Source organism: Carcharodon carcharias, chromosome 13 (genome assembly GCF_017639515.1).
Source record: "Carcharodon carcharias isolate sCarCar2 chromosome 13, sCarCar2.pri, whole genome shotgun sequence".
In the NCBI taxonomy this organism is placed as follows: domain Eukaryota; kingdom Metazoa; phylum Chordata; class Chondrichthyes; order Lamniformes; family Lamnidae; genus Carcharodon; species Carcharodon carcharias.
Window position 1 is genome coordinate 86,862,808 of NC_054479.1, and position 25,986 is coordinate 86,888,793.

General features: G+C 48.4%; 1 protein-coding gene across 3 annotated transcripts in view; it reads left to right on the plus strand.

Annotated features, from left to right (window-relative positions):
• itpr2 (inositol 1,4,5-trisphosphate receptor, type 2) overlaps nt 1–25,986 on the plus strand; it is a 472,778-nt gene that overhangs the window by 434,738 nt on the left and 12,054 nt on the right. For 2 of the 3 annotated variants that reach the window (XM_041202236.1, XM_041202237.1), the window contains exon 53: nt 18,713–18,878. In XM_041202236.1, coding sequence (XP_041058170.1) covers nt 18,713–18,878 — 166 coding nt within the window. The remainder of the gene's footprint in view (nt 1–18,712; nt 18,879–25,986) is intronic. The other variant, XM_041202238.1, reaches the window with a different exon arrangement.

Genomic DNA, 25,986 nt, shown 5'->3' on the forward strand with positions numbered 1-25,986 from the left:
TGTGGACTGCACTGTTGTGTGTGTGTATGTGTGTGGACTGCACTGTTGTGTGTGTGTATGTGTGTGGACTGCACTGTTGTGTGTGTGTGTGTGTGTGGACTGCACTGTTGTGTGTGTGTGTGTGTGTGTGTGGACTGCACTGTTGTGTGTGTATGTGTATGGTCTGCTCTGTTGTGTGTGTGTGTGTGGACTGCACTGTTGTGGTTGTGTGTGTGTGGACTGCACTGTTGTGTGTGTGTATGTGTATGGACTGCACTGTTGTGTTTGTGTGTGTGTGGACTGCACTGTTGTGTATGTGTGTGTGTGTGTGTGTGTGGACTGCACTGTTGTGTGTGTATGTGTATGGTCTGCTCTGTTGTGTGTGTGTGTGTGGACTGCACTGTTGTATGTGTGTGTGTGTGTGTGTGTGCGGACTGCACTGTTGTGTGTGTGTGTGGACTGCACTGTTGTGTGTTTGTGTGTGTGTGGACTGCACTGTTGTGTGTTTGTGTGTGTGTGGACTGCACTGTTGTGTGTTTGTGTGTGTGTGTGGACTGCACTGTTGTGTGTTTGTGTGTGTGTGTGGACTGCACTGTTGTGTGTTTGTGTGTGTGTGTGGACTGCACTGTTGTGTGTTTGTGTGTGTGTGTGGACTGCACTGTTGTGTGTTTGTGTGTGTGTGTGGACTTCACTGTTGTGTGTTTGTGTGTGTGTGGACTGCACTGTTGTGTGTTTGTGTGTGTGGACTGCACTGTTGTGTGTGTGTGTGCACTGCACTTTTGATTGTGTGTGTGTGTGTGTGTGGACTGCACTGATTGTGTGTGTGTGTGTGGACTGCACTGATTGTGTGTGTGTGTGGACTGCACTGATTGTGTGTGTGTGTGGACTTCACTGTTGTGTGTGTGTGTGGACTGCACTGTTGTGTGTGTGTGTGTGTGTGTGTGGACTGCTCGTGTGTGTGTGTGTGTGTGTGTGTGTGTGTGGACTGCACTGTTGTGTTTGTGCGTGTGTGTGGACTGCACTGTTGTGTGTGTGTGTGTGTGTGTGGACTGCACTGTTGTGTGTGTGTGTGGACTGCACTGTTTGTGTGTGTGGACTCCACTGTTGTGTGTGTGTGTGTGGACTGCACTGTTGTGTGTGTGTGTGTGGACTGCACTGTTGTGTGTGTGTGTGTGGACTGCACTGTTGTGTGTGTGTGTGTGGACTGCACTGTTGTGTGTGTGTGTGTGGACTGCACTGTTGTGTGTGTGTGTGTGGACTGCACTGTTGTGTGTGTGTGTGTGGACTGCACTGTTGTGTGTGTGTGTGTGGACTGCACTGTTGTGTGTGTGTGTGTGGACTGCACTGTTGTGTGTGTGTGTGTGGACTGCACTGTTGTGTGTGTGTGTGTGGACTGCACTGTTTGTGTGTGTGTGGACTGCACTGTTGTGTGTGTGTGTGTGTGTGTGGACTGCACTGTTGTGTGTGTGTGTGTGGACTGCACTGTTGTGTTTGTGTGTGTGTGTGGACTGCACTGTTGTGTGTGTGTGTGTGGAGTGCACTGTTGTGTGTGTGTGTGTGGAGTGCACTGTTGTGTGTGTGTGTGTGGACTGCACTGTTGTGTGTGTGTGTGTGGACTGCACTGTTGTGTGTGTGTGTGTGGACTGCACTGTTGTGTGTGTGTGTGTGGACTGCACTGTTGTGTGTGTGTGTGTGTGGACTGCACTGTAGTGTGTGTGTGTGTGGACTGCACTGTTGTGTGTGTGTGTGTGTGGACTGCACTGTTGTATGTGTGTGTGTGGACTGCACTGATGTGTGTGTGTGTGTGGACTGCACTGTTGTGTGTGTGTGTGTGGACTGCACTGTTGTGTTTGTGTGTGTGTGTGGACTGCACTGTTGTGTGTGTGTGTGTGGACTGCACTGTTTGTGTGTGTGTGGACTGCACTGTTGTGTGCGTGTGTGTGTGGACTGCACTGTTGTGTGCGTGTGTGTGTGGACTGCACTGTTGTGTGCGTGTGTGTGTGGACTGCACTGTTGTGTGTGTGTGTGTGGACTGCACTGTAGTGTGTGTGTGTGTGTGTGTGGACTGCACTGTTGTGTGTGTGTGTGTGTGTGTGGACTGCACTGTTGTGTGTGTGTGTGTGGACTGCACTGTTGTGTGTGTGTGTGTGGACTGCACTGTTGTGTGTGTGTGTGTGGACTGCACTGTTGTGTTTGTGTGTGTGTGTGGACTGCACTGTTGTGTGTGTGTGGACTGCACTGTTTGTGTGTGTGTGGACTGCACTGTTTGTGTGTGTGTGGACTGCACTGTTGTGTGCGTGTGTGTGTGGACTGCACTGTTGTGTGCGTGTGTGTGTGGACTGCACTGTTGTGTGTGTGTGTGTGGACTGCACTGTTGTGTGTGTGTGGACTGCACTGTTGTGTGTGTGTGTGTGGACTGCACTGTTGTGTGTGTGTGTGGACTGCACTGTTGTGTATGTGTGTGGACTGCACTGTTGTGTGTGTGTGTGGACTGCACTGTTGTGTGTGTGTGTGGACTGCACTGTTGTGTGTGTGTGTGGACTGCACTGTTGTGTGTGTGTGTGGACTGCACTGTTGTGTGTGTGTGTGTGGACTGCACTGTTGTGTGTGTGTGTGGACTGCACTGTTGTGTGTGTGTGGACTGCACTGTTGTGTGTGTGTGTGGACTGCACTGTGTGTGTGTGTGGACTGCACTGTTGTGTGTGTGTGTGGACTGCACTGTTGTGTGTGTGTGTGTGGACTGCACGTGTGTGTGTGTGTGGACTGCACGTGTGTGTGTGTGTGGACTGCACATGTGTGTGTGTGGACTGCACGTGTGTGTGTGTGTGTGTATGGACTGCACGTGTGTGTGTGTGTGGACTGCACGTGTGTGTGTGTGTGTGTGTGGTCTGCACGTGTGTGTGTGTGTGTGTGTGTGTGTGTGTGTGGCCTGCACTGTTTGGGTGTGTGTGTTTGTGTGTGTGGACTGCACTGTTGTGTGTGTGTGTGGACTGCACTGTTGTGTGTTTGTGTGTGTGTGGACTGCACTGTTGTGTGTTTGTGTGTGTGTGGACTGCACTGTTGTGTGTGTGTGTGTGTGTGTGTGTGTGTGTGGACTGCACTGTTGTTTGTGTGTGTGTGGACTGCACTGTTTGTGTGTGTGTGTTTGGACTGCACTGTTGTGTGTGTTTGTGTGTGTGTGGACTGCACTGTTGTGTGTGTTTGTGTGTGTATCGAATGCACTGTTGTTTGTGTGCGTGTGGACTGCACTGTTGTTTGTGTGTGTGCGTGTGGACCTCACTTTTGTGTGTGTGTGTGTGCGTGGACTGCACTGTTTGTGTGTGTGTGGGCGTGGACTGCACTGTTGTGTGTGTGTGTGGACTGCACTGTTGTGTGTGTGTGTGGACTGCACTGTTGTGTGTGTGTGTGGACTGCACTGTTGTGTGTGTGTGTGGACTGCACTGTTGTGTGTGTGTGTGTGGACTGCACTGTTGTGTGTGTGTGTGTGGACTGCACTGTTTGTGTGTGTGTGTGTGTGTGGACTGCACTGTTGTGTGTGTGTGTGTGTGTGGACTGCACTGTTGTGTGTGTGTGTGTGGACTGCACTGTTGTGTGTGTGTGTGTGGACTGCACTGTTGTGTTTGTGTGTGTGTGTGGACTGCACTGTTGTGTGTGTGTGTGTGGACTGCACTGTTGTGTGTGTGTGTGTGGACTGCACTGTTGTGTGTGTGTGTGTGGACTGCACTGTTGTGTGTGTGTGTGTGGACTGCACTGTTGTGTGTGTGTGTGTGTGGACTGCACTGTTGTGTGTGTGTGTGTGGACTGCACTGTAGTGTGTGTGTGTGTGGACTGCACTGTTGTGTGTGTGTGTGTGTGTGGACTGCACTGTTGTGTGTGTGTGTGTGGACTGCACTGTTGTGTGTGTGTGTGTGGACTGCACTGTTGTGTTTGTGTGTGTGTGTGGACTGCACTGTTGTGTGTGTGTGTGTGGACTGCACTGTTGTGTGTGTGTGTGTGGACTGCACTGTTGTGTGTGTGTGTGTGGACTGCACTGTTGTGTGTGTGTGTGTGGACTGCACTGTTGTGTGTGTGTGTGTGTGGACTGCACTGTTGTGTGTGTGTGTGTGGACTGCACTGTAGTGTGTGTGTGTGGACTGCACTGTTGTGTGTGTGTGTGTGTGTGTGGACTGCTCTGTTGTGTGTGTGTGTGTGGACTGCACTGTTGTGTGTGTGTGTGTGGACTGCACTGTTGTGTGTGTGTGTGTGGACTGCACTGTTGTGTTTGTGTGTGTGTGTGGGCTGCACTGTTGTGTGTGTGTGTGTGGGCTGCACTGTTGTGTGTGTGTGTGGACTGCACTGTTTGTGTGTGTGTGGACTGCACTGTTGTGTGCGTGTGTGTGTGGACTGCACTGTTGTGTGCGTGTGTGTGTGGACTGCACTGTTGTGTGTGTGTGTGTGGACTGCACTGTTGTGTGTGTGTGTGTGGACTGCACTGTAGTGTGTGTGTGTGTGTGGACTGCACTGTAGTGTGTGTGTGTGTGTGGACTGCACTGTTGTGTGTGTGTGTGTGTGGACTGCACTGTTGTGTGTGTGTGTGTGTGGACTGCACTGTTGTGTGTGTGTGTGTGGACTGCACTGTTGTGTGTGTGTGTGGACTGCACTGTTGTGTGTGTGTGTGGACTGCACTGTTGTGTGTTTGTGTGTGTGTGGACTGCACTGTTGTGTGTTTGTGTATGTGTGGACTGCACTGTTGTGTGTGTGTGTGTGTGTGTGTGTGTGTGTGGACTGCACTGTTGTTTGTGTGTGTGTGGACTGCACTGTTTGTGTGTGTGTGTTTGGACTGCACTGTTGTGTGTGTTTGTGTGTGTGTGGACTGCACTGTTGTGTGTGTTTGTGTGTGTATCGAATGCACTGTTGTTTGTGTGCGTGTGGACTGCACTGTTGTTTGTGTGTGTGCGTGTGGACCTCACCTTTGTGTGTGTGTGTGTGCGTGGACTGCACTGTTTGTGTGTGTGTGGGCGTGGACTGCACTGTTGTGTGTGTGTGTGGACTGCACTGTTGTGTGTGTGTGTGGACTGCACTGTTGTGTGTGTGTGGACTGCACTGTTGTGTGTGTGTGTGTGGACTGCACTGTTGTGTGTGTGTGTGTGGACTGCACTGTTGTGTGTGTGTGTGTGGACTGCACTGTTGTGTGTGTGTGTGTGTGTGGACTGCACTGTTGTGTGTGTGTGTGTGTGTGTGGACTGCACTGTTGTGTGTGTGTGTGTGTGGACTGCACTGTTGTGTTTGTGTGTGTGTGTGGACTGCACTGTTGTGTGTGTGTGTGTGGACTGCACTGTTGTGTGTGTGTGTGTGGACTGCACTGTTGTGTGTGTGTGTGTGGACTGCACTGTTGTGTGTGTGTGTGTGGACTGCACTGTTGTGTGTGTGTGTGTGGACTGCACTGTTGTGTGTGTGTGTGGACTGCACTGTTGTGTGTGTGTGTGGACTGCACTGTTGTGTGTGTGTGTGTGTGGACTGCACTGTAGTGTGTGTGTGTGTGGACTGCACTGTTGTGTGTGTGTGTGTGTGTGTGGACTGCTCTGTTGTGTGTGTGTGTGTGGACTGCACTGTTGTGTGTGTGTGTGTGGACTGCACTGTTGTGTTTGTGTGTGTGTGTGGACTGCACTGTTGTGTGTGTGTGTGGACTGCACTGTTTGTGTGTGTGTGGACTGCACTGTTGTGTGCGTGTGTGTGTGGACTGCACTGTTGTGTGCGTGTGTGTGTGGACTGCACTGTTGTGTGTGTGTGTGTGGACTGCACTGTTGTGTGTGTGTGTGTGGACTGCACTGTAGTGTGTGTGTGTGTGGACTGCACTGTTGTGTGTGTGTGTGTGGACTGCACTGTTGTGTGTGTGTGTGTGTGGACTGCACTGTTGTGTGAGTGTGTGTGGACTGCACTGTTGTGTGTGTGTGTGTGGACTGCACTGTTGTGTTTGTGTGTGTGTGTGGACTGCACTGTTGTGTGTGTGTGTGGACTGCACTGTTGTGTGTGTGTGTGGACTGCACTGTTGTGTGAGTGTGTGGACTGCACTGTTGTGTGAGTGTGTGGACTGCACTGTTTGTGTGTGTGTGGACTGCACTGTTGTGTGCGTGTGTGTGTGGACTGCACTGTTGTGTGCGTGTGTGTGTGGACTGCACTGTTGTGTGTGTGTGTGTGGACTGCACTGTTGTGTGTGTGTGGACTGCACTGTTGTGTGTGTGTGGACTGCACTGTTGTGTGTGTGTGGACTGCACTGTTGTGTGTGTGTGGACTGCACTGTTGTGTATGTGTGTGGACTGCACTGTTGTGTGTGTGTGTGGACTGCACTGTTGTGTGTGTGTGTGGACTGCACTGTTGTGTGTGTGTGTGTGTGGACTGCACTGTTGTGTGTGTGTGTGGACTGCACTGTTGTGTGTGTGTGTGTGGACTGCACTGTTGTGTGTGTGTGTGGACTGCACTGTTTGTGTGTGTGGACTGCACGTGTGTGTGTGTGTGGACTGCACGTGTGTGTGTGTGTGGACTGCACGTGTGTGTGTGTGTGGACTGCACGTGTGTGTGTGTGTGTGTGGACTGCACGTGTGTGTGTGTGTGGACTGCACGTGTGTGTGTGTGTGGACTGCACGTGTGTGTGTGTGTGGACTGCACGTGTGTGTGTGTGTGGACTGCACGTGTGTGTGTGTGTGGACTGCACGTGTGTGTGTGTGTGTGGTCTGCACGTGTGTGTGTGTGTGTGTGTGTGTGGCCTGCACTGTTTGGGTGTGTGTGTTTGTGTGTGTGGACTGCACTGTTGTGTGTGTGTGTGGACTGCACTGTTGTGTGTTTGTGTGTGTGTGGACTGCACTGTTGTGTGTTTGTGTGTGTGTGGACTGCACTGTTGTGTGTGTGTGTGTGTGTGTGTGTGTGTGTGTGTGTGTGCACTGCACTGTTGTTTGTGTGTGTGTGGACTGCACTGTTGTTTGTGTGTGTGTGTTTGGACTGCACTGTTGTGTGTGTTTGTGTGTGTGTGGACTGCACTGTTGTGTGTGTTTGTGTGTGTGTCGAATGCACTGTTGTTTGTGTGCGTGTGGACTGCACTGTTGTTTGTGTGTGTGCGTGTGGACCTCACTTTTGTGTGTGTGTGTGTGCGTGGACTGCACTGTTTGTGTGTGTGTGTGCATGGACTGCACTGTTGTGTGTGTGTGTGGACTGCACTGTTGTGTGTGTGTGTGGACTGCACTGTTGTGTGTGTGTGTGGACTGCACTGTTGTGTGTGTGTGTGGACTGCACTGTTGTGTGTGTGTGTGGACTGCACTGTTGTGTGTGTGTGTGGACTGAACTGTTGTGTGTGTGTGTGGACTGAACTGTTGTGTGTGTGTGTGGACTGAACTGTTGTGTGTGTGTGTGGACTGCACTGTTGTGTGTGTGTGTGGACTGCACTGTTGTGTGTGTGTGTGGACTGCACTGTTGTGTGTGTGTGTGGACTGCACTGTTGTGTGTGTGTGTGGACTGCACTGTTGTGTGTGTGTGTGGACTGCACTGTTGTGTGTGTGTGTGGACTGCACTGTTGTGTGTGTGTGTGGACTGCACTGTTGTGTGTGTGTGTGGACTGCACTGTTGTGTGTGTGTGTGGACTGCACTGTTGTGTGTGTGTGTGGACTGCACTGTTGTGTGTGTGTGTGTGTGGACTGCTCTGTTGTGTGTGTGTGTGTGGACTGCACTGTTGTGTGTGTGTGTGTTGACTGCACTGTTGTGTTTGTGTGTGTGTGTGGGCTGCACTGTTGTGTGTGTGTGTGGGCTGCACTGTTGTGTGTGTGTGTGGACTGCACTGTTTGTGTGTGTGTGGACTGCACTGTTGTGTGCGTGTGTGTGTGGACTGCACTGTTGTGTGCGTGTGTGTGTGGACTGCACTGTTGTGTGTGTGTGTGTGGACTGCACTGTAGTGTGTGTGTGTGTGTGGACTGCACTGTAGTGTGTGTGTGTGTGTGGACTGCACTGTTGTGTGTGTGTGTGTGTGGACTGCACTGTTGTGTGTGTGTGTGTGTGTGGACTGCACTGTTGTGTGTGTGTGTGTGGACTGCACTGTTGTGTGTGTGTGTGGACTGCACTGTTGTGTGTTTGTGTGTGTGTGGACTGCACTGTTGTGTGTTTGTGTATGTGTGGACTGCACTGTTGTGTGTGTGTGTGTGTGTGTGTGTGTGGACTGCACTGTTGTTTGTGTGTGTGTGGACTGCACTGTTTGTGTGTGTGTGTTTGGACTGCACTGTTGTGTGTGTTTGTGTGTGTGTGGACTGCACTGTTGTGTGTGTTTGTGTGTGTATCGAATGCACTGTTGTTTGTGTGCGTGTGGACTGCACTGTTGTTTGTGTGTGTGCGTGTGGACCTCACCTTTGTGTGTGTGTGTGTGCGTGGACTGCACTGTTTGTGTGTGTGTGGGCGTGGACTGCACTGTTGTGTGTGTGTGTGGACTGCACTGTTGTGTGTGTGTGTGGACTGCACTGTTGTGTGTGTGTGGACTGCACTGTTGTGTGTGTGTGTGTGGACTGCACTGTTGTGTGTGTGTGTGTGGACTGCACTGTTTGTGTGTGTGTGGACTGCACTGTTGTGTGTGTGTGTGTGTGTGGACTGCACTGTTGTGTGTGTGTGTGTGTGTGTGGACTGCACTGTTGTGTGTGTGTGTGTGTGGACTGCACTGTTGTGTTTGTGTGTGTGTGTGGACTGCACTGTTGTGTGTGTGTGTGTGGACTGCACTGTTGTGTGTGTGTGTGTGGACTGCACTGTTGTGTGTGTGTGTGTGGACTGCACTGTTGTGTGTGTGTGTGGACTGCACTGTTGTGTGTGTGTGTGTGTGTGGACTGCACTGTTGTGTGTGTGTGTGTGGACTGCACTGTAGTGTGTGTGTGTGTGGACTGCACTGTTGTGTGTGTGTGTGTGTGTGTGGACTGCTCTGTTGTGTGTGTGTGTGTGGACTGCACTGTTGTGTGTGTGTGTGTGGACTGCACTGTTGTGTTTGTGTGTGTGTGTGGACTGCACTGTTGTGTGTGTGTGTGGACTGCACTGTTTGTGTGTGTGTGGACTGCACTGTTGTGTGCGTGTGTGTGTGGACTGCACTGTTGTGTGCGTGTGTGTGTGGACTGCACTGTTGTGTGTGTGTGTGTGGACTGCACTGTAGTGTGTGTGTGTGTGGACTGCACTGTTGTGTGAGTGTGTGTGGACTGCACTGTTGTGTGTGTGTGTGTGGACTGCACTGTTGTGTTTGTGTGTGTGTGTGGACTGCACTGTTGTGTGTGTGTGTGGACTGCACTGTTGTGTGTGTGTGTGGACTGCACTGTTGTGTGAGTGTGTGGACTGCACTGTTTGTGTGTGTGTGGACTGCACTGTTGTGTGCGTGTGTGTGTGGACTGCACTGTTGTGTGCGTGTGTGTGTGGACTGCACTGTTGTGTGTGTGTGTGTGGACTGCACTGTTGTGTGTGTGTGGACTGCACTGTTGTGTGTGTGTGGACTGCACTGTTGTGTGTGTGTGGACTGCACTGTTGTGTGTGTGTGGACTGCACTGTTGTGTATGTGTGTGGACTGCACTGTTGTGTGTGTGTGTGGACTGCACTGTTGTGTGTGTGTGTGGACTGCACTGTTGTGTGTGTGTGTGTGTGGACTGCACTGTTGTGTGTGTGTGTGGACTGCACTGTTGTGTGTGTGTGTGTGGACTGCACTGTTGTGTGTGTGTGTGGACTGCACTGTTTGTGTGTGTGGACTGCACGTGTGTGTGTGTGTGGACTGCACGTGTGTGTGTGTGTGGACTGCACGTGTGTGTGTGTGTGGACTGCACGTGTGTGTGTGTGTGTGTGGACTGCACGTGTGTGTGTGTGTGGACTGCACGTGTGTGTGTGTGTGGACTGCACGTGTGTGTGTGTGTGGACTGCACGTGTGTGTGTGTGTGTGGTCTGCACGTGTGTGTGTGTGTGTGTGTGTGTGGCCTGCACTGTTTGGGTGTGTGTGTTTGTGTGTGTGGACTGCACTGTTGTGTGTGTGTGTGGACTGCACTGTTGTGTGTTTGTGTGTGTGTGGACTGCACTGTTGTGTGTTTGTGTGTGTGTGGACTGCACTGTTGTGTGTGTGTGTGTGTGTGTGTGTGTGTGTGTGCACTGCACTGTTGTTTGTGTGTGTGTGGACTGCACTGTTGTTTGTGTGTGTGTGTTTGGACTGCACTGTTGTGTGTGTTTGTGTGTGTGTGGACTGCACTGTTGTGTGTGTTTGTGTGTGTGTCGAATGCACTGTTGTTTGTGTGCGTGTGGACTGCACTGTTGTTTGTGTGTGTGCGTGTGGACCTCACTTTTGTGTGTGTGTGTGTGTGCGTGGACTGCACTGTTTGTGTGTGTGTGTGCATGGACTGCACTGTTGTGTGTGTGTGTGGACTGCACTGTTGTGTGTGTGTGTGGACTGCACTGTTGTGTGTGTGTGTGGACTGCACTGTTGTGTGTGTGTGTGGACTGCACTGTTGTGTGTGTGTGTGGACTGCACTGTTGTGTGTGTGTGTGGACTGCACTGTTGTGTGTGTGTGTGGACTGCACTGTTGTGTGTGTGTGTGGACTGCACTGTTGTGTGTGTGTGTGGACTGCACTGTTGTGTGTGTGTGTGGACTGCATTGTTGTGTGTGTGTGTGGACTGCACGGTTGTTTGTGTGTGGACTGCACGGTTGTTTGTGTGTGGACTGCACGGTTGTTTGTGTGTGGACTGCACGTTTGTTTGTGTGTGGACTGCACGGTTGTGTGTGTGTGGACTGCACGGTTGTGTGTGTGTGTGGACTGCACTGTTGTGTGTGTGTGTGGACTGAACTGTTGTGTGTGTGTGTGGACTGAACTGTTGTGTGTGTGTGTGGACTGCACTGTTGTGTGTGTGTGTGGACTGCACTGTTGTGTGTGTGTGTGGACTGCACTGTTGTGTGTGTGTGTGTGGACTGCACTGTTGTGTGTGTGTGTGGACTGCACTGTTGTGTGTGTGTGTGGACTGCACTGTTGTGTGTGTGTGTGGACTGCACTGTTGTGTGTGTGTGTGGACTGCACTGTTGTGTGTGTGTGTGGACTGCACTGTTGTGTGTGTGTGTGGACTGCACTGTTGTGTGTGTGTGTGGACTGCACTGTTGTGTGTGTGTGTGGACTGCACTGTTGTGTGTGTGTGTGGACTGCACTGTTGTGTGTGTGTGTGGACTGCACTGTTGTGTGTGTGTGTGGACTGCACTGTTGTGTGTGTGTGTGGACTGCACTGTTGTGTGTGTGTGTGGACTGCACTGTTGTGTGTGTGTGTGGACTGCACGGTTGTTTGTGTGTGGACTGCACGGTTGTTTGTGTGTGGACTGCACGGTTGTGTGTGTGTGGACTGCACGGTTGTGTGTGTGTGGACTGCACGGTTGTGTGTGTGTGGACTGCACGGTTGTGTGTGTGTGGACTGCACGTGTGTGTGTGTGTGGACTGCACGTGTGTGTGTGTGTGGACTGCACGTGTGTGTGTGTGTGGACTGCACGTGTGTGTGTGTGTGGACTGCACGTGTGTGTGTGTGTGGACTGCACGTGTGTGTGTGTGTGGACTGCACGTGTGTGTGTGTGTGGACTGCACGTGTGTGTGTGTGTGGACTGCACGTGTGTGTGTGTGTGTGGACTGCACGTGTGTGTGTGTGTGGACTGCACGTGTGTGTGTGTGTGTGTGGACTGCACGTGTGTGTGTGTGTGGACTGCACGTGTGTGTGTGTGTGGACTGCACGTGTGTGTGTGTGTGGACTGCACGTGTGTGTGTGTGTGGACTGCACGTGTGTGTGTGTGTGGACTGCACGTGTGTGTGTGTGTGTGGACTGCACGTGTGTGTGTGTGTGTGTGGACTGCACGTGTGTGTGTGTGTGGACTGCACGTGTGTGTGTGTGTGGACTGCACTTGTGTGTGTGTGTGGACTGCACTTGTGTGTGTGTGTGGACTGTACTGTTGTGTGTGTGTGCTGTTGTGAGCGCGTATGGTCTGCGCTGTTGTGAGCGCGTGTGGTCTGCGCTTTTGTGAGCGCTTGTGGTCTGCGCTGTTGTGAGCACGTGTGGTCTGCGCTGTTGTGAGCGCGTGTGGTCTGCGCTGTTGTGAGCGCGTGTAGTCTGCGCTGTTGTGAGAGTGTGTGGACTGCGCTGCTGCGTGTTGTGTATAATAGAGAAACAAAGGAGTAAAGCATCAGATAATTTTCATTAATTTCTTATTATGATTATGGTGAGCAGCCTTTTAGCAGGTGAAATAGGCTCGCCCGAGTTGTGAAAGTTCCTGGAGCGAGATCCGCAGACCATGTGAGAAATTTCTTGACGAGCAACAGGAGCTGGTTGTTAGGCTCTTTTCATCATCATATATTGTTTAAAAAAACAGTCAGGAGCTGACTTTCTGACTTGTGCCTGAAGTAAAGTAATTCTAGCAATGGGAGCCTTCAGTTTTCCAACAGTTGTCCAGAGATGTGACAATAGCTAGCTCTTTCCATATGCTGTTGAGTTTATTAATCCCTTGGGTAGGTACATCCACAGCAGTTAAAATGGATAGCCAGAATTGAAATAAAAACAAAAAAACTGCGGATGCTGGAAATCCAAAACAAAAACAGAATTACCTGGAAAAACTCAGCAGGTCTGGCAGCATCGGCGGAGAAGAAAAGAGTTGACGTTTCGAGTCCTCATGACCCTTCGACAGAACTTGAGTTCGAGTCCAGGAAAGAGCTGAAATATAAGCTGGTTTAAGGTGTGTGTGTGGGGGGCTGAGAGATAGAGAGACAGAGAGGTGGAGGGGGTTGGTGTGGTTGTAGCGACAAACAAGCAGTGATAGAAGCAGATCATCAAAAGATGTCAACAACAATAGTACAATAGAACACATAGGTGTTAAAGTTAAAGTTGGTGATATTATCTAAACGAATGTGCTAATTAAGAATGGATGGTAGGGCACTCAAGGTATAGCTCTAGTGGGTTTTTTTTTATTTTATATAATGGAAATAGGTGGGAAAAGGAAAATCTTTATAATTTATTGGGAAAAAAAAAAAGAAGGGGGAAACAGAAAGGGGGTGGGGATGGGGGAGGGGACTCACGACCTAAAGTTGTTGAATTCAATATTCAGTCCGGAAGGCTGTAAAGTCCCTAGTCGGAAGATGAGGTGTTGTTCCTCCAGTTTGCGTTGGGCTTCACTGGAACAATGCAGCAAGCCAAGGACAGACATGTGGGCAAGAGAGCAGGGTGGAGTGTTAAAATGGCAAGCGACAGGGAGGTTTGGGTCATTCTTGCGGACAGACCGCAGGTGTTCTGCAAAGCGGTCGCCCAGTTTACGTTTGGTCTCTCCAATGTAGAGGAGACCACATTGGGAGCAACGAATGCAGTAGACTAAGTTGGGGGAAATGCAAGTGAAATGCTGCTTCACTTGAAAGGAGTGTTTGGGTCCTTGGACGGTGAGGAGAGAGGAAGTGAAGGGGCAGGTGTTGCATCTTTTGCGTGGGCAAGGGGTTGTGCCATAGGAGGGGGTTGAGGAGTAGGGGGTGATGGAGGAGTGGACCAGGGTGTCCCGGAGGGAGCGATCCCTACGGAATGCCGATAAGGGGGGTGAAGGGAAGATGTGTTTGGTAGTGGCATCATGCTGGAGTTGGCGGAAATGGCGGAGGATGATCCTTTGAATGCGGAGGCTGGTGGGGTGATAAGTGAGGACAAGGGGGACCCTATCATGTTTCTGGGAGGGAGGAGAAGGAGTGAGGGCGGATGCGCGGGAGATGGGCCGGACACGGTTGAGGGCCCTGTCAACGACCGTGGGTGGAAAACCTCGGTTAAGGAAGAAGGAGGACATGTCAGAGGAACTGTTTTTGAATGTAGCATCATCGGAACAGATGCGACGGAGGCGAAGGAACTGAGAGAATGGGATGGAGTCCTTACAGGAAGTGGGGTGTGAGGAGCTGTAGTCGAGATAGCTGTGGGTGTCGGTGGGTTTGTAATGGATATTGGTGGACAGTCTATCACCAGAGATTGAGACAGAGAGGTCAAGGAAGGGAAGGGAAGTGTCAGAGATGGACCACGTGAAAATGATGGAGGGGTGGAGATTGGAAGCAAAATTAATAAATTTTTCCAAGTCCTGACGAGAGCATGAAGCAGCACCGAAATAATCATCGATGTACCGGAGAAAGAGTTGTGGAAGGGGGCCGGAGTAGGACTGCAACAAGGAATGTTCCACATACCCCATAAAGAGACAGGCATAGCTGGGGCCCATGCGGGTACCCATAGCCACACCTTTTATTTGGAGGAAGTGAGAGGAGTTGAAGGAGAAATTGTTCAGCGTGAGAACAAGTTCAGCCAGACGGAGGAGAGTAGTGGTGGATGGGGATTGTTCGGGCCTCTGTTCGAGGAAGAAGCTAAGGGCCCTCAGACCATCCTGGTGGGGGATGGAGGTGTAGAGGGATTGGACGTCCATGGTGAAGAGGAAGCGGTAGGGGCCAGGGAACTGGAAATTGTTGATGTGACGTAAGGTGTCAGAGGAATCACGGATGTAGGTGGGAAGGGACTGGACAAGGGGAGAGAGAAGGGAGTCAAGATAACGAGAAATGAGTTCTGTGGGGCAGGAGCAAGCTGAGACGATCGGTCTACCGGGGCAGTTCTGTTTGTGGATTTTGGGTAGGAGATAGAAGCGGGCCGTCCGAGGTTGGGCAACTATCAGGTTGGAAGCTGTGGGACCCTGCTCTCTTGCCCACATGTCTGTCCTTGGCTTGCTGCATTGTTCCAGTGAAGCCCAACGCAAACTGGAGGAACAACACCTCATCTTCCGACTAGGGACTTTACAGCCTTCCGGACTGAATATTGAATTCAACAACTTTAGGTCGTGAGTCCCCTCCCCCATCCCCACCCCCTTTCTGTTTCCCCCTTTTTTTTTTCCCAATAAATTATAAAGATTTTCCTTTTCCCACCTATTTCCATTATATAAAATAAAAAAAAACCCACTAGAGCTATACCTTGAGTGCCCTACCATCCGTTCTTAATTAGCACATTCGTTTAGATAATATCACCAACTTTAACTTTAACACCTATGTGTTCTATTGTACTATTGTTGTTGACATCTTTTGATGATCTGCTTCTATCACTGCTTGTTTGTCGCTACAACCACACCAACCCCCTCCACCTCTCTGTCTCTCTATCTCTCCGCCCCCCACACACACACCTTAAACCAGCTTATATTTCAGCTCTTTCCTGGACTCGAACTCAAGTTCTGTCGAAGGGTCATGAGGACTCGAAACGTCAACTCTTTTCTTCTCCGCCGATGCTGCCAGACCTGCTGAGTTTTTCCAGGTAATTCTGTTTTTGTAGCCAGAATTGAAAGATGTCCCACACTCTCCATATGGGACAATGGGGCTGTAGTGACATACTGTGCACTCAGACAGACAATCCATTGGGAACTGTGCAAATCACTGCACTTCAGTGGGATATGCTTTAAACCCAGCAAACGTTTATGCAAAATATTTAACATTTCAATTAGCGGCAGAAAAAATGAGGGATTCTGGAAAACTCTTTGTTAAGACAATCCACTGCAGCCCAGTGGATCAGTCCTTTTATTCTGCAATGTGGACAGTGTTGGGAAGAGCACAATTATGGCCCATCCTTAAAAACATTCACCACCTCACCACCTCCCCCTCCCAAAATAATTATTTTACAACTATGTGGTTCATTAAACCATTACAGAGGGAATAGGGTCAGCCAGACAGCCTGGCAGTGGAGACACATGAAGGCCAGGCCCCCACCAAGGGATAGCAGGCTCCACTGCCTGAAAAGAGCACAGGAAACAATTGGGTTTTTATAACAGTCTTTCATGGTAAATTTATTTCTGATACTAGCCCATAACTTCCCAGACTTATTGAATTTGATTTGAAAACTGTGTGGACAGCTTGAACCTCTGTTGCTTGTCCTGGTACAATCACTAGTAAACCCCAACCAGCATGTTCCTTTGCTTAACAGTTTTCTTTTTGGGTGTAGCTACAAACTGACCGAGAATTTATTTTCTTTTGCCCTTTCTGTATTTCGGTAAAATGTTACTATCTCAAAAGCCCTCTCCCCCCACCACCACACTCCCCCCCAGCTCCACCCTCCAAGAATGAAAGCATAATTTTTAGACATCCTTTCGTCAAGTTATAGATCGCTCTGCAAAGCTATAAGAAGCAGCAGCAAACCACTGCAGATGCTGAGAATCTGAAATCAAAGCAGAAAATGCTGGAAATACTCAGCAGGTCAGACAGTGTCTGTGGGTAGAGAAGCAGAGTGAATGGACTGGATTTTACCAGCCCTCCAGAGAGGGGCTGGTGAATGGCGGGGTGGTAGGGATAGCCTGGTATCTTCCACACTGCCAGGCGATGTCAGCATTGGCATGAACCTCAGCAGCATGGCCGCTCAAAGCGGCCTATGATTGGCCACTTCCTGACTCCACCGGCATCTTACCAGGGTTGGGAGGGACCGCTGCCGTGGGTGGAGACTGCCAGGTAAACCCTGCCAGCCTTCCAGTAAGCTCTTTGGGGGGTGGTAAGGGGCAAGAGCACCTCCTCTATGGCCACTCTAGTGGCAACAGAGGGGCCACTGGCAGCAATGGATGGTGGATCACATCCCTACCCTCCATCCTCCACCCTACAATACCCCTGCCATCTCCACCGCAACCCCCCCCACCCCAAAACCACCACCACCACCACCCCACGCACTGCGCCCCCCCCAAAACCACCACCACCACCCCATGCACCGCCCCCCCAAAACCACCACCACCCCCCACACACCCCCCACCCCCCCAAAACCACCACCACCACCCCACGCACCACCCCCCCAAAACCACCACCATCCCCCACACACCCCACCCCCCCCCAATCCTTAGCACCTGCCTGCAACCAGCTCAACTGAAAAAAGTTTAACTGGTCTTTGAGGGAGCCTCACCATGGAGGTGCCCTCCCATTCATTCTTCCTGCAGACTCAGCAGTGCTCACCTCTAACTGTGGCACTGCCAAGGCTGTAGTGGTACCAATCCTCTGATGGGGACCTGGTCCCACTTTCAGTCATGGTGGTGGGACTACTTGCCTTTCAATGAAATTCTAGCCAATGATTCAGGTTGATGGTCTTCCTTCACCAACTGGGATAAGTTTGAGATGTAATAGGTTTTAAAGCAGTACAGAGGCAGCAAGTGGAGGGAAGAACAAAAGGCAAGGTCTCTGATAGGGTGGAAGCGGAAAGAGATTAGATGCCATGAGGGGTGATGGTGCAGGGCAAAAGGAGATGATAATGGGACAAGGAAAGAAACAAAAGAAGTGGGGTGATTAGGAAAGCAGGATCATTTCTAACAGCTGTCTTTGAAAAATGGGAACAGGGTCTTCAATCTCAAATTGTTGACCTCAATGTTCAGTGCACAAGTCTGTAAAGTGCCTGTAATCAAAAGATGAGCTGTCCCATGAGATTCAGTTGAGCTTTATTGGAAAAGTATAGGAGACCGAGGAAAGAGAGATCAGAGTGGGAGTAAATTGGATAATTAAAATGACAGGTGACCGGAGGCTCAGGGTCTCACTTGCAGACTGAACGAAGGGTTCCACAAAGTGGTTACCCAGTCTGCGTTTCAACTTCCCAGTGTAGAGGATAGTGCATCAGCTGAAAATGCAGTATTCTAAATTGAAAGAAACACAAGGAAATTGTAGCTTTACTTGGAAGGAGAGTTTGGGGCCTTGGATGTTGAGAAGGGAGGAGGTTAAAGGGTAGTTGTTGTATCTCCTGTGCAGACATGGATAGGTGCTTTAGGAAGGAGAGGGGGTGTTGAGGTTGATTGAGGATCGAAGCAGGTAACCTGGAGAGAATGGCCCTATCAGAATGCTGAAAAGGGAGGGGGTGGGGTGAATGATATATTTGGTGGTGGCATCATGCTGGAAGCCATGAAAAATGATCCATTGAATGTGGAGGCTGGTGGGGTGGGAGGCAAGGACACAAGGAATGCTTTTGTTATTCTGAGAGGGAGGGGCAGAAGTGAAGGAAATCGGATGGACAAGGCCGAGAGCCGTCAGCCACACTAGTGGCAGGGTGGGCATCCTCAGCTGAGATGAAAGGAAGGTATATCCAAAGCTGCTACTGAAGGTGGCATAGACAGAACAGATGCAATGGAGACCGAGAAACTGGGGAAGTGGAATAGAGTTTTTACAGGAGGTGGGACAGGAGGAAGTGTAGTAAAACTTTTTCATGCTGGGAGTGGTTAAGGTCTGGAATATATTCCCCGAGTGTGGTGGAGGCAGGTTCAGTCGAAGCATTCGAAAGGGAATTAGACTATTGTCTATGGAGAGAAGGTAGGAGAATGGCACTAAGCGAATTGTTCATTCGGAGAACAGGTGCAGACACGATGGGCCAAATGGCCGTCTTCTGCACTGTAACACTTCTGTGAAGAGAGCTGAGAGAGGGACCTGAGTGGGTCTGGAGAAAAAGAATGTTCCATATGTCCCACTAAAAAGGCAGGCACAGCTAAAACCCATCCAGATTCCCATTGCAACACATTCTATTTGCAGGAAGTGGCTGGAGTCAAAGAAATAGTTGTTCATTTTAAAACCAGTTTAGCCAAGCTAAGGAGAGAGCAGTGGATGGGAGCTGTTGGATCTCTGTTTGGGGAAGAGGCAGAGAGCCCTCAGGAAGGAAGCTACTTAGCTGCACCTTGTTAGCTGTTAAATGTTTAGCTGCTCTGCAATGCTAACTAAAGCTGGCTGATGAAGACAAATCTTCGAATTTCAGGAGCCATTGTTTGTTGCACGTGTCGTCTATGATCTCCTGTTTTTCTTTGTCGTCATCATCATTGTCCTGAACTTGATCTTTGGTGTTATCATCGACACATTTGCTGATTTGAGAAGCGAGAAACAGAAGAAGGAGGAGATCCTCAAGACCACTTGCTTTATCTGTGGTAAGCTGGCATTAAACTGTGGCCCAAAAAAGTTGCATTTCAGTTCCTATTGCTTTAGTCGGTTTCATGTTACAACTGTCATCTGTGGCTCAGTGATAGCCCTCTGGTCTCCAAATCAGAAGGTTAGAGACTCAAGCCCCATTCCAGAGACTTGAGCACATATTCTAGGTAGACACTCCAGTGCTGCACTGTCTGTTGGATGAGATATTGAATACTAGTGGACATAAATAATCCTATGACACTGTTTGAAGGAGAGCAGAGGAGTTCTTCCCAGTGTTCTGACCAAAACTTGTCCCTCAATCAACATTACTAAAACAGATTATCTGGTTATTATCACATCACCGCTGTGGGAGCTTGCTGTGTGCAAATAGGCTGCTGAGTTTCCTACACTGCAACAGTACCTACACTTCAAAAGCACTACATTAGCTGTAAAGTACTGTGGGGCATTGTGAGATCATGAAAGGTGCTATATAAATGTAGGTGTCGCTCATATTTCCTGTAAGTGTCACAGTCCCATGTCACACTGACTCATCATGAGTTGACACTGGGATGGTCTGTTAGTCGGCATTCGATAAGGTTCCACAGATTTTAATTTTTTTGTGGGATGTGAGTGTCGTTGGCAAGGCCCGCGTTTGCTGCTCATCCCTAGCTGCCCTTGAGACTGTTAACAAAAACAAGCGCATTGCATTGGAGACAACCCAGAGACAAATTAGGAGCTAGGGTACAGCGACTAGTATTCTAATCACTAAAAGCTAATGGATAGCTGCAAAGAATAACCTAATACGCTAACCTAGTGTTGGCCTTTATCAGGAGGGCTCGAAAACAAACACAAACACACAATCATACGAATTAGGAGCAAGAGTAGGCCATTCAGCCCCTCGAACCTGCTCCCCCATTTAATAAATCGTTGCTTATATGATTGTGGCCTCAACGCCACTTTCCCAGCTACCCCGACAAACTTTGACTCCCTTGTTAGTCAAGAATGTATCTCCTTCTACTTTAAAAGTACTCAATGACCCTGTCTCTACCGCTCTGTGGGGAAGAGAGTTCCACAGACTCACAATCCTCAGAGAAAAAAATTCTCATCTTCTCCATCTTAAATGGCAGACCCTTATTTTTAAACTGTGTCCCCTAGTTCTAGTCTCTACCTCAAGGGGAAACACCCTTTCAGCACCCACTCTGTCAAGCCCCTTCAGAATTTGTTGTTTCAACAAGATCACCTCTCATTCTTCTAAACTCCGATGGATACAGGATAAGCCTGTCCAGCCATCCCAGGAATCCATCGGGTGAACCTTCTCTGAACTGCTTCTAATGCAATTATGTCCTTTCTTAAATAAGGAGACCAAAACTGTACACAGTACTCCAAGATGTGGTCTAACCAATGTCCTGTGCAGCTGTAGCAAAACATCCCTACTTTAATATTCCATTCCCGTTGCAATAAACGAAGGGGTGGAAGTTCTGTTACAGAGCTCTGGTTAAACCAATTTTGAGTACTGTGCTCAGTTCTGTACAATATGCCTCAGGAAGGACACAGTGACCTTGGAGGGGATGCAGTGTTGATTCACCAGAATGATACAGGACCTATAAGGCTCAATATGAGGGCAACTTGTATCAATTTCTCTTGGGCAATTAGGGATGAGCAAAAAATGCTGGCCTTGTCAGCCATGCCCACATCCCATGAAAGAATTTTTAAAAACTGGTTTTATATTCCTTTGATCTTTTCCTGATCTTGCCCTTTCAGGCATAAACCTTGCTGGGGTGCTCAGTTTTCTTGGGCAGCAGCAGAGCCTGGATGTTGGGCAGGACCCCACCCTGGGCTATGGTGACCCGTCCCAATAGCTTGTTAAGCTCCTCGTTGGTGCAGATGGCAAGCTGCAGGTGGCAGGGGACGATGCGGCTGGTCTTGTTGTTCGGGACCGCGTTGCCAGCCAGCTCGTGGATCTCGGTGGTCAGGTACTCGAGGACAGCGGCCAGGGAGATGAGGGCTCCTGCTCTGACACGCTCAGCATAGCGACCCTTGTGCAGCAGCTGGTGGATATAGCCGACAGGGAACTGAAGGCCAGCTCTGGAAGAGCGAGTCTTAGCCTTGGCGTACCCTATCTCTCCAGCTTTCCCACGACCGGACATTTTGTTGTTGTCTGCTAATGCTGGTAGTCAATTGAAAATGTCAAAACTGAAATTGATAGATTTTGTTAGGTCAAGGGTATTGGGAGTTACGTAACCAAGGTGGGTAATTGGAGTTAAGATACACATCAGCCAAGATACAGTTGAATGGTGGAACAGGTTCAAGCAGGTGAATGGTTTCTTCCTGTTCCTATCATATTTCCCCAAAGACTCTGACTGCTTCACAATGTCCTGGAGTACCTGAACACGACCGTCCATTTTAGTGAAAATAGGGGAACAGCACACTCTCTTGAATTTCATATCCCTTTCAGTTTTGTGGCTTCTCATGAAGGGAAAGTCCTTCAAATAATTTTATAACCTCTGTATCCAGTCGATATAGAAATGAAATGATTGTGCATTCCGTTTTCCATAAACTCCTTCTCTAGGATTTTGCAGGATCCATTGTTTCCGATGTTTTAAAGGATGAAGTTCAACTTCTGCATGATAGGGAACCGATGTAATGAATGAACCATTCAAGGATTGAGCATCAGCAGTAATAGCTGTATTGAAACGTAGACAAAATCTAATAAAGGATTTTGCGCACAGTCTTCAATCCCATTGTATTTGGTGAAAGTTTCCCAACTGCAAGCAGTATCAAACTAGGGACAGTGCAGAGAGTGATTTTGGTTCTTGGCATTGGATTGCACAAAGTGATCTCACATCATAAACGTCTACCCAGTATATATGAAACTTAAAAGCACTGTTCACAGCTTTGGTAATGTTAAACATCCAAGTTCCTGTTTATTCAGCGTGCTAAGGATGAAATGAGACCATTGAACTGCTTCATTGTAAGTGGCAAAGAAGCCTTTAACTGAATAACCTTGTTCATTATGTCAGCTGGGCCTATCATCTCCTGGGTGGGGTGACTCGGTTGGAATTCAGGTTTGCCGCTGGGAATCGGGAAAGTTGAGCAGTGGAATTTGAAAGGTCTTCTGAAATGTTAATTCCCTTTTCCACGAACTTGAGTCACATGTTAAAGAAAAAGGTGCACTTTCTCATTGGACAAGAAGGTACATCGGAACATATTGGACACAAATGCATCTTTGACAGTGGCACAAACCAGATGATGGTGAATTGCCAGCCCACTTTCCATCCCCACTTAATATTCCTTTTCATCTTCTACTGGGAATGAAGTTTGAGTGGAGTGTAAGACCGGCTAGATTTGCTATTGCCCTTTTCGCATGTTTAGATTGTTTAAAGCATCAGACAATAGCTTACTCTAGGAAAAACTCTGGATGGTTGTGTGTATAAAACAGGGTGTGTTTCCTAACTAATCCGGAACAATGATGCAAGTCACAGCAACAGTACCTCATGTTCTTGGAACAGTCTGGGTTTACTTCATATCACCAATGACTTCAAGGGTAGGAACAGTCACACAATGATCGTCTCACACCCCAGCTCCTCGAGCTCATTTCAACATGGTCGCAACTGCTTTCTGAATTATCGTGAGATAAGGGTGATCATTTACGGTTTGAACTTTCACCTTTCCAACCCCCAAGTCATTGTCACTGGCATACCGCCGCAGAGGATGAAATATTAACAGTTAGATTTCTTTGCGGATTGAAAAATGCAGGAAAAACACCCATAGTTAAATCTGATAAGTGATTCTTTTAAGAAAAATAGATTTGAATCAATTTCTTGAGGGGTTGCAAACACACTGACAAGGAGCGTACTAAGTGTCACCTTCAGGGAAGTGGGGTTAAAAGGTGTGGTCCCACAGATATCTTTCTGTCCCCATTTTCTTTTTGAATATAAAATTCCTATGTTCACATTTGTAATGGAAAATGCCCCCGTAAACTTATCACACTGCAATTACACCCTCCCACCAGCTGCAGCACCCGCACTAGCAGCGCACTAATTGCAGCATGGATGTTTGGATGTTTTTGTTAAGCATTTTTGCCCACCCCAAGTTATCCTAACTGAGTGGCTACTTTAAAGGGAAAGTAAGAGTCAACCAGTTTGATGTGGGACTGGATTTGTATGTAGTCCAGACTGGGTAAGGAAGCAGGTTTCCTTCCCTAATGGAAATGAGCAATTCCAACAACTCACCAAGGTTCCTTTGGCTCACGATCTCTATCACCTAGAAGGACAAGGACAGCAGATACATGGGAACACCACACACTGCAACTTGACACCATCCTGACTTAGCATCGCCATTCTTTCACTGTCGCTGGGTAAAAATCCTGGAACTCCTTCCCTAACAGCACTCTGGGTGTACCGACAATGCGTGGACTGCGGCAGTTCAAGAAAGCGGCTCTCCACCACTTTCTCAAGGGCAATTAGGGATGGGCAATATATATTGGCCTAGCCAGCGACGCCCACATTCCATAAAAGAATTAAACCAAGTTTCACCTTTACGGCAGACTGACAGCTGCATGGTCACTTTAACTAATACCAGCTTTTTATTTCCAGATTGATTTGAAATTCTCAAACTGCTTAATGTGATTTGAACTCATGTTTTTGGATTATCAGTCTAGGCCTCTGGGTTATTAGTCCAGTCACATCACCATACCATATCCCTATACAAATTTATAATATTTAATTTGACATACCCAGGATTTATAGTATAGCAATACTATTGCACCTCTTTCCCTGATTCTTTGGTTTGATAGATCTCATTGTCCTACAACTGATTCCAAATCCTGTTTTGAACTATACTTCTCTCATGATTAAAATGCTGCATCATAGTCCATTACCAAATATAAAGGCAGGAATTCAGAAACTTTGTATGACCTCCATTCATACCCTAGCAAACTAAATCATAATTCCGCAATGGTATTTAGAAGGATAGGCTTGATAATCCATTCCCCAAGTGAGGTTTGTATCAAAAATTCTTACTCTGGTTTAATATTCTGTAACAAGCACTTGCTATGAATTCGGATCCAGTGAAAGCATGCTGGGACATACTGTGCAGGGAGTGCCTGACATGCATCAATGATCCTCCATGCAGCTGTCCCCTTACGTACACTCTTCCTTTTGAATTTCCAGTTAGCTTTTTAATGATGTTATAGTCTCAGCAACAAAACATTATGTGTATGAATAATCCTCTGTATGAAAGCACTTATCTTAACTTGCCCTCTGCTCTCCACGCCCTTGTTACTGACTCATTGACCAGTGGAAACACTTTCACTGTTTATCCTGTCGAAAACATTCATTACTTTGGAAAGCTTTGTTGGATTTCCTTATAACCTGTTTGGAAAAACCTCATTCTAATGAATCATCTGCTGTCCCTTTGCCATAGTCATCCGTAATGAAATGTCCGGAATGGTACACACTATACAAATTGTAGTCTAATCAATGTCTCATACAAACTTCCTTGCCTTTATGTTCTGTGCCTCATGTACAAAATCCAGAGTGTTTATTGCCCTTTTTTTTAAATGTTGTTTTAATACCCACACTCCCAATCTTTAAAGAATTATATAATGTGTCAGTTTTGGCTCGCTTGGTAAATATCTGGCCTCTGAGTCAGAATGTTGTGGGTTCAAGCCCTAATCCAGAGAGTTGAGCTGGCACTTCAATGCAGTATTAACGTGCCATCTTATGGATAAGACATTAGACCAAGATACTGTCTGTTCTGTTGGGTGGATGAAAGGGGTCCTACAGCACTATTTGAAGAAGAGCAGGGAGTTCTCCCGTTCCCTGGCTAACATTTATGCCTCAACCAACATGATAAAAACGAATTATCTGGCCATTTATTTCATCGCTGTACCTGGGACTTTGCTGTGTGCGCTACATTACAACAGTGAATATATTTGTAAGCACTTCTAAAGCATTTATTTTGGCTGCTAAACATTTTGGGGCATTCTGAAGTTGTGACAGGAGCACTCCTACTTTTGTAAATGCCTCCATGCCATTAGGAGCCTTAATACTTAAGGTATCCCCCCTTTCAGAGCTGTTTTTTTAAATCTTTCATGGGATGCAGGTGTCGCTGGCAAGGTCAGCATTTGTTACCCATCCCTAAATAGCCGTGAATTGAATGGCTTGCTAGGCCATTTCAGGGGCAGTTAAGAGTCAATTATGTTTTTGTGGGTCTGGAGTCACATGTAGGCCAGACCAGGTGAGGACGACAGATTTCCTTCCCTAAAGGACATTAGTGAACCAGATGGGTTTTCACAACAATCAATGATCATTTTATGGTCACCATCACTGAAACTAGCTTTCAATTCAATTTATCAATTGAATTTAATTTCCACTAGCTGCTATGGTGGGATTTGAAGCTGTGTCCCCAAAGGATTAGCCTTGACCTCTGGATTACTAGTTCAGTGACAATATCACTTTTTGTTATTTTTAGGGCTTCTGATGTTTGGATTAATTTTCTGCTGATCATGCATTAGCCGCTCTCTCGGACAAATCTGCTGAGCTGTGGCTTTTCCATTTTCTCACATCACCCATCTTTGTGATCTTTCTTACCAAGGACAGTTTTGTTCAACTCAGCCACTCTCAGCAGGAGCTGGAAGATTCCTCGAGTTTATTTCCTGTAGGTCTTGGAGAACAGAGTTAGGACACCTGGACTATATTCAAACCTTGGCCCCAGAAGGGTGTCACAAACAGAGCATCCAACCTGTGGTCCTAAGGCCGCATGGAGCTCAGGGTCACCAACCCTCCCAAATTGTCCTGGAATCTTCCAGAATGAAAGACTTATTCTCAGGGGTTGATCACAGGGGTTTATTTTTCTCCCATTCCACTCTGGTCAACCTCATGACAAGCAGCAAGTGCCCTGGGGTGCAATGAGTATTCTGATAGGAAAACCATGTGGTTTCTAGAGGCCAGAGCATCGTTGAAATTGTAGCTGCCATCGCTGAGTAAATGCCCTGTGTAAATCAGCCTGTTGGGTAACCGGTGGTGGGAGTGCAAGAGCTGGATGATTGGAGGCAATAGGTCATGGGGACAATACGTCATGGAATATGTCCAACCCGCATTTGCAGTTATAATGGACCCCCATGCC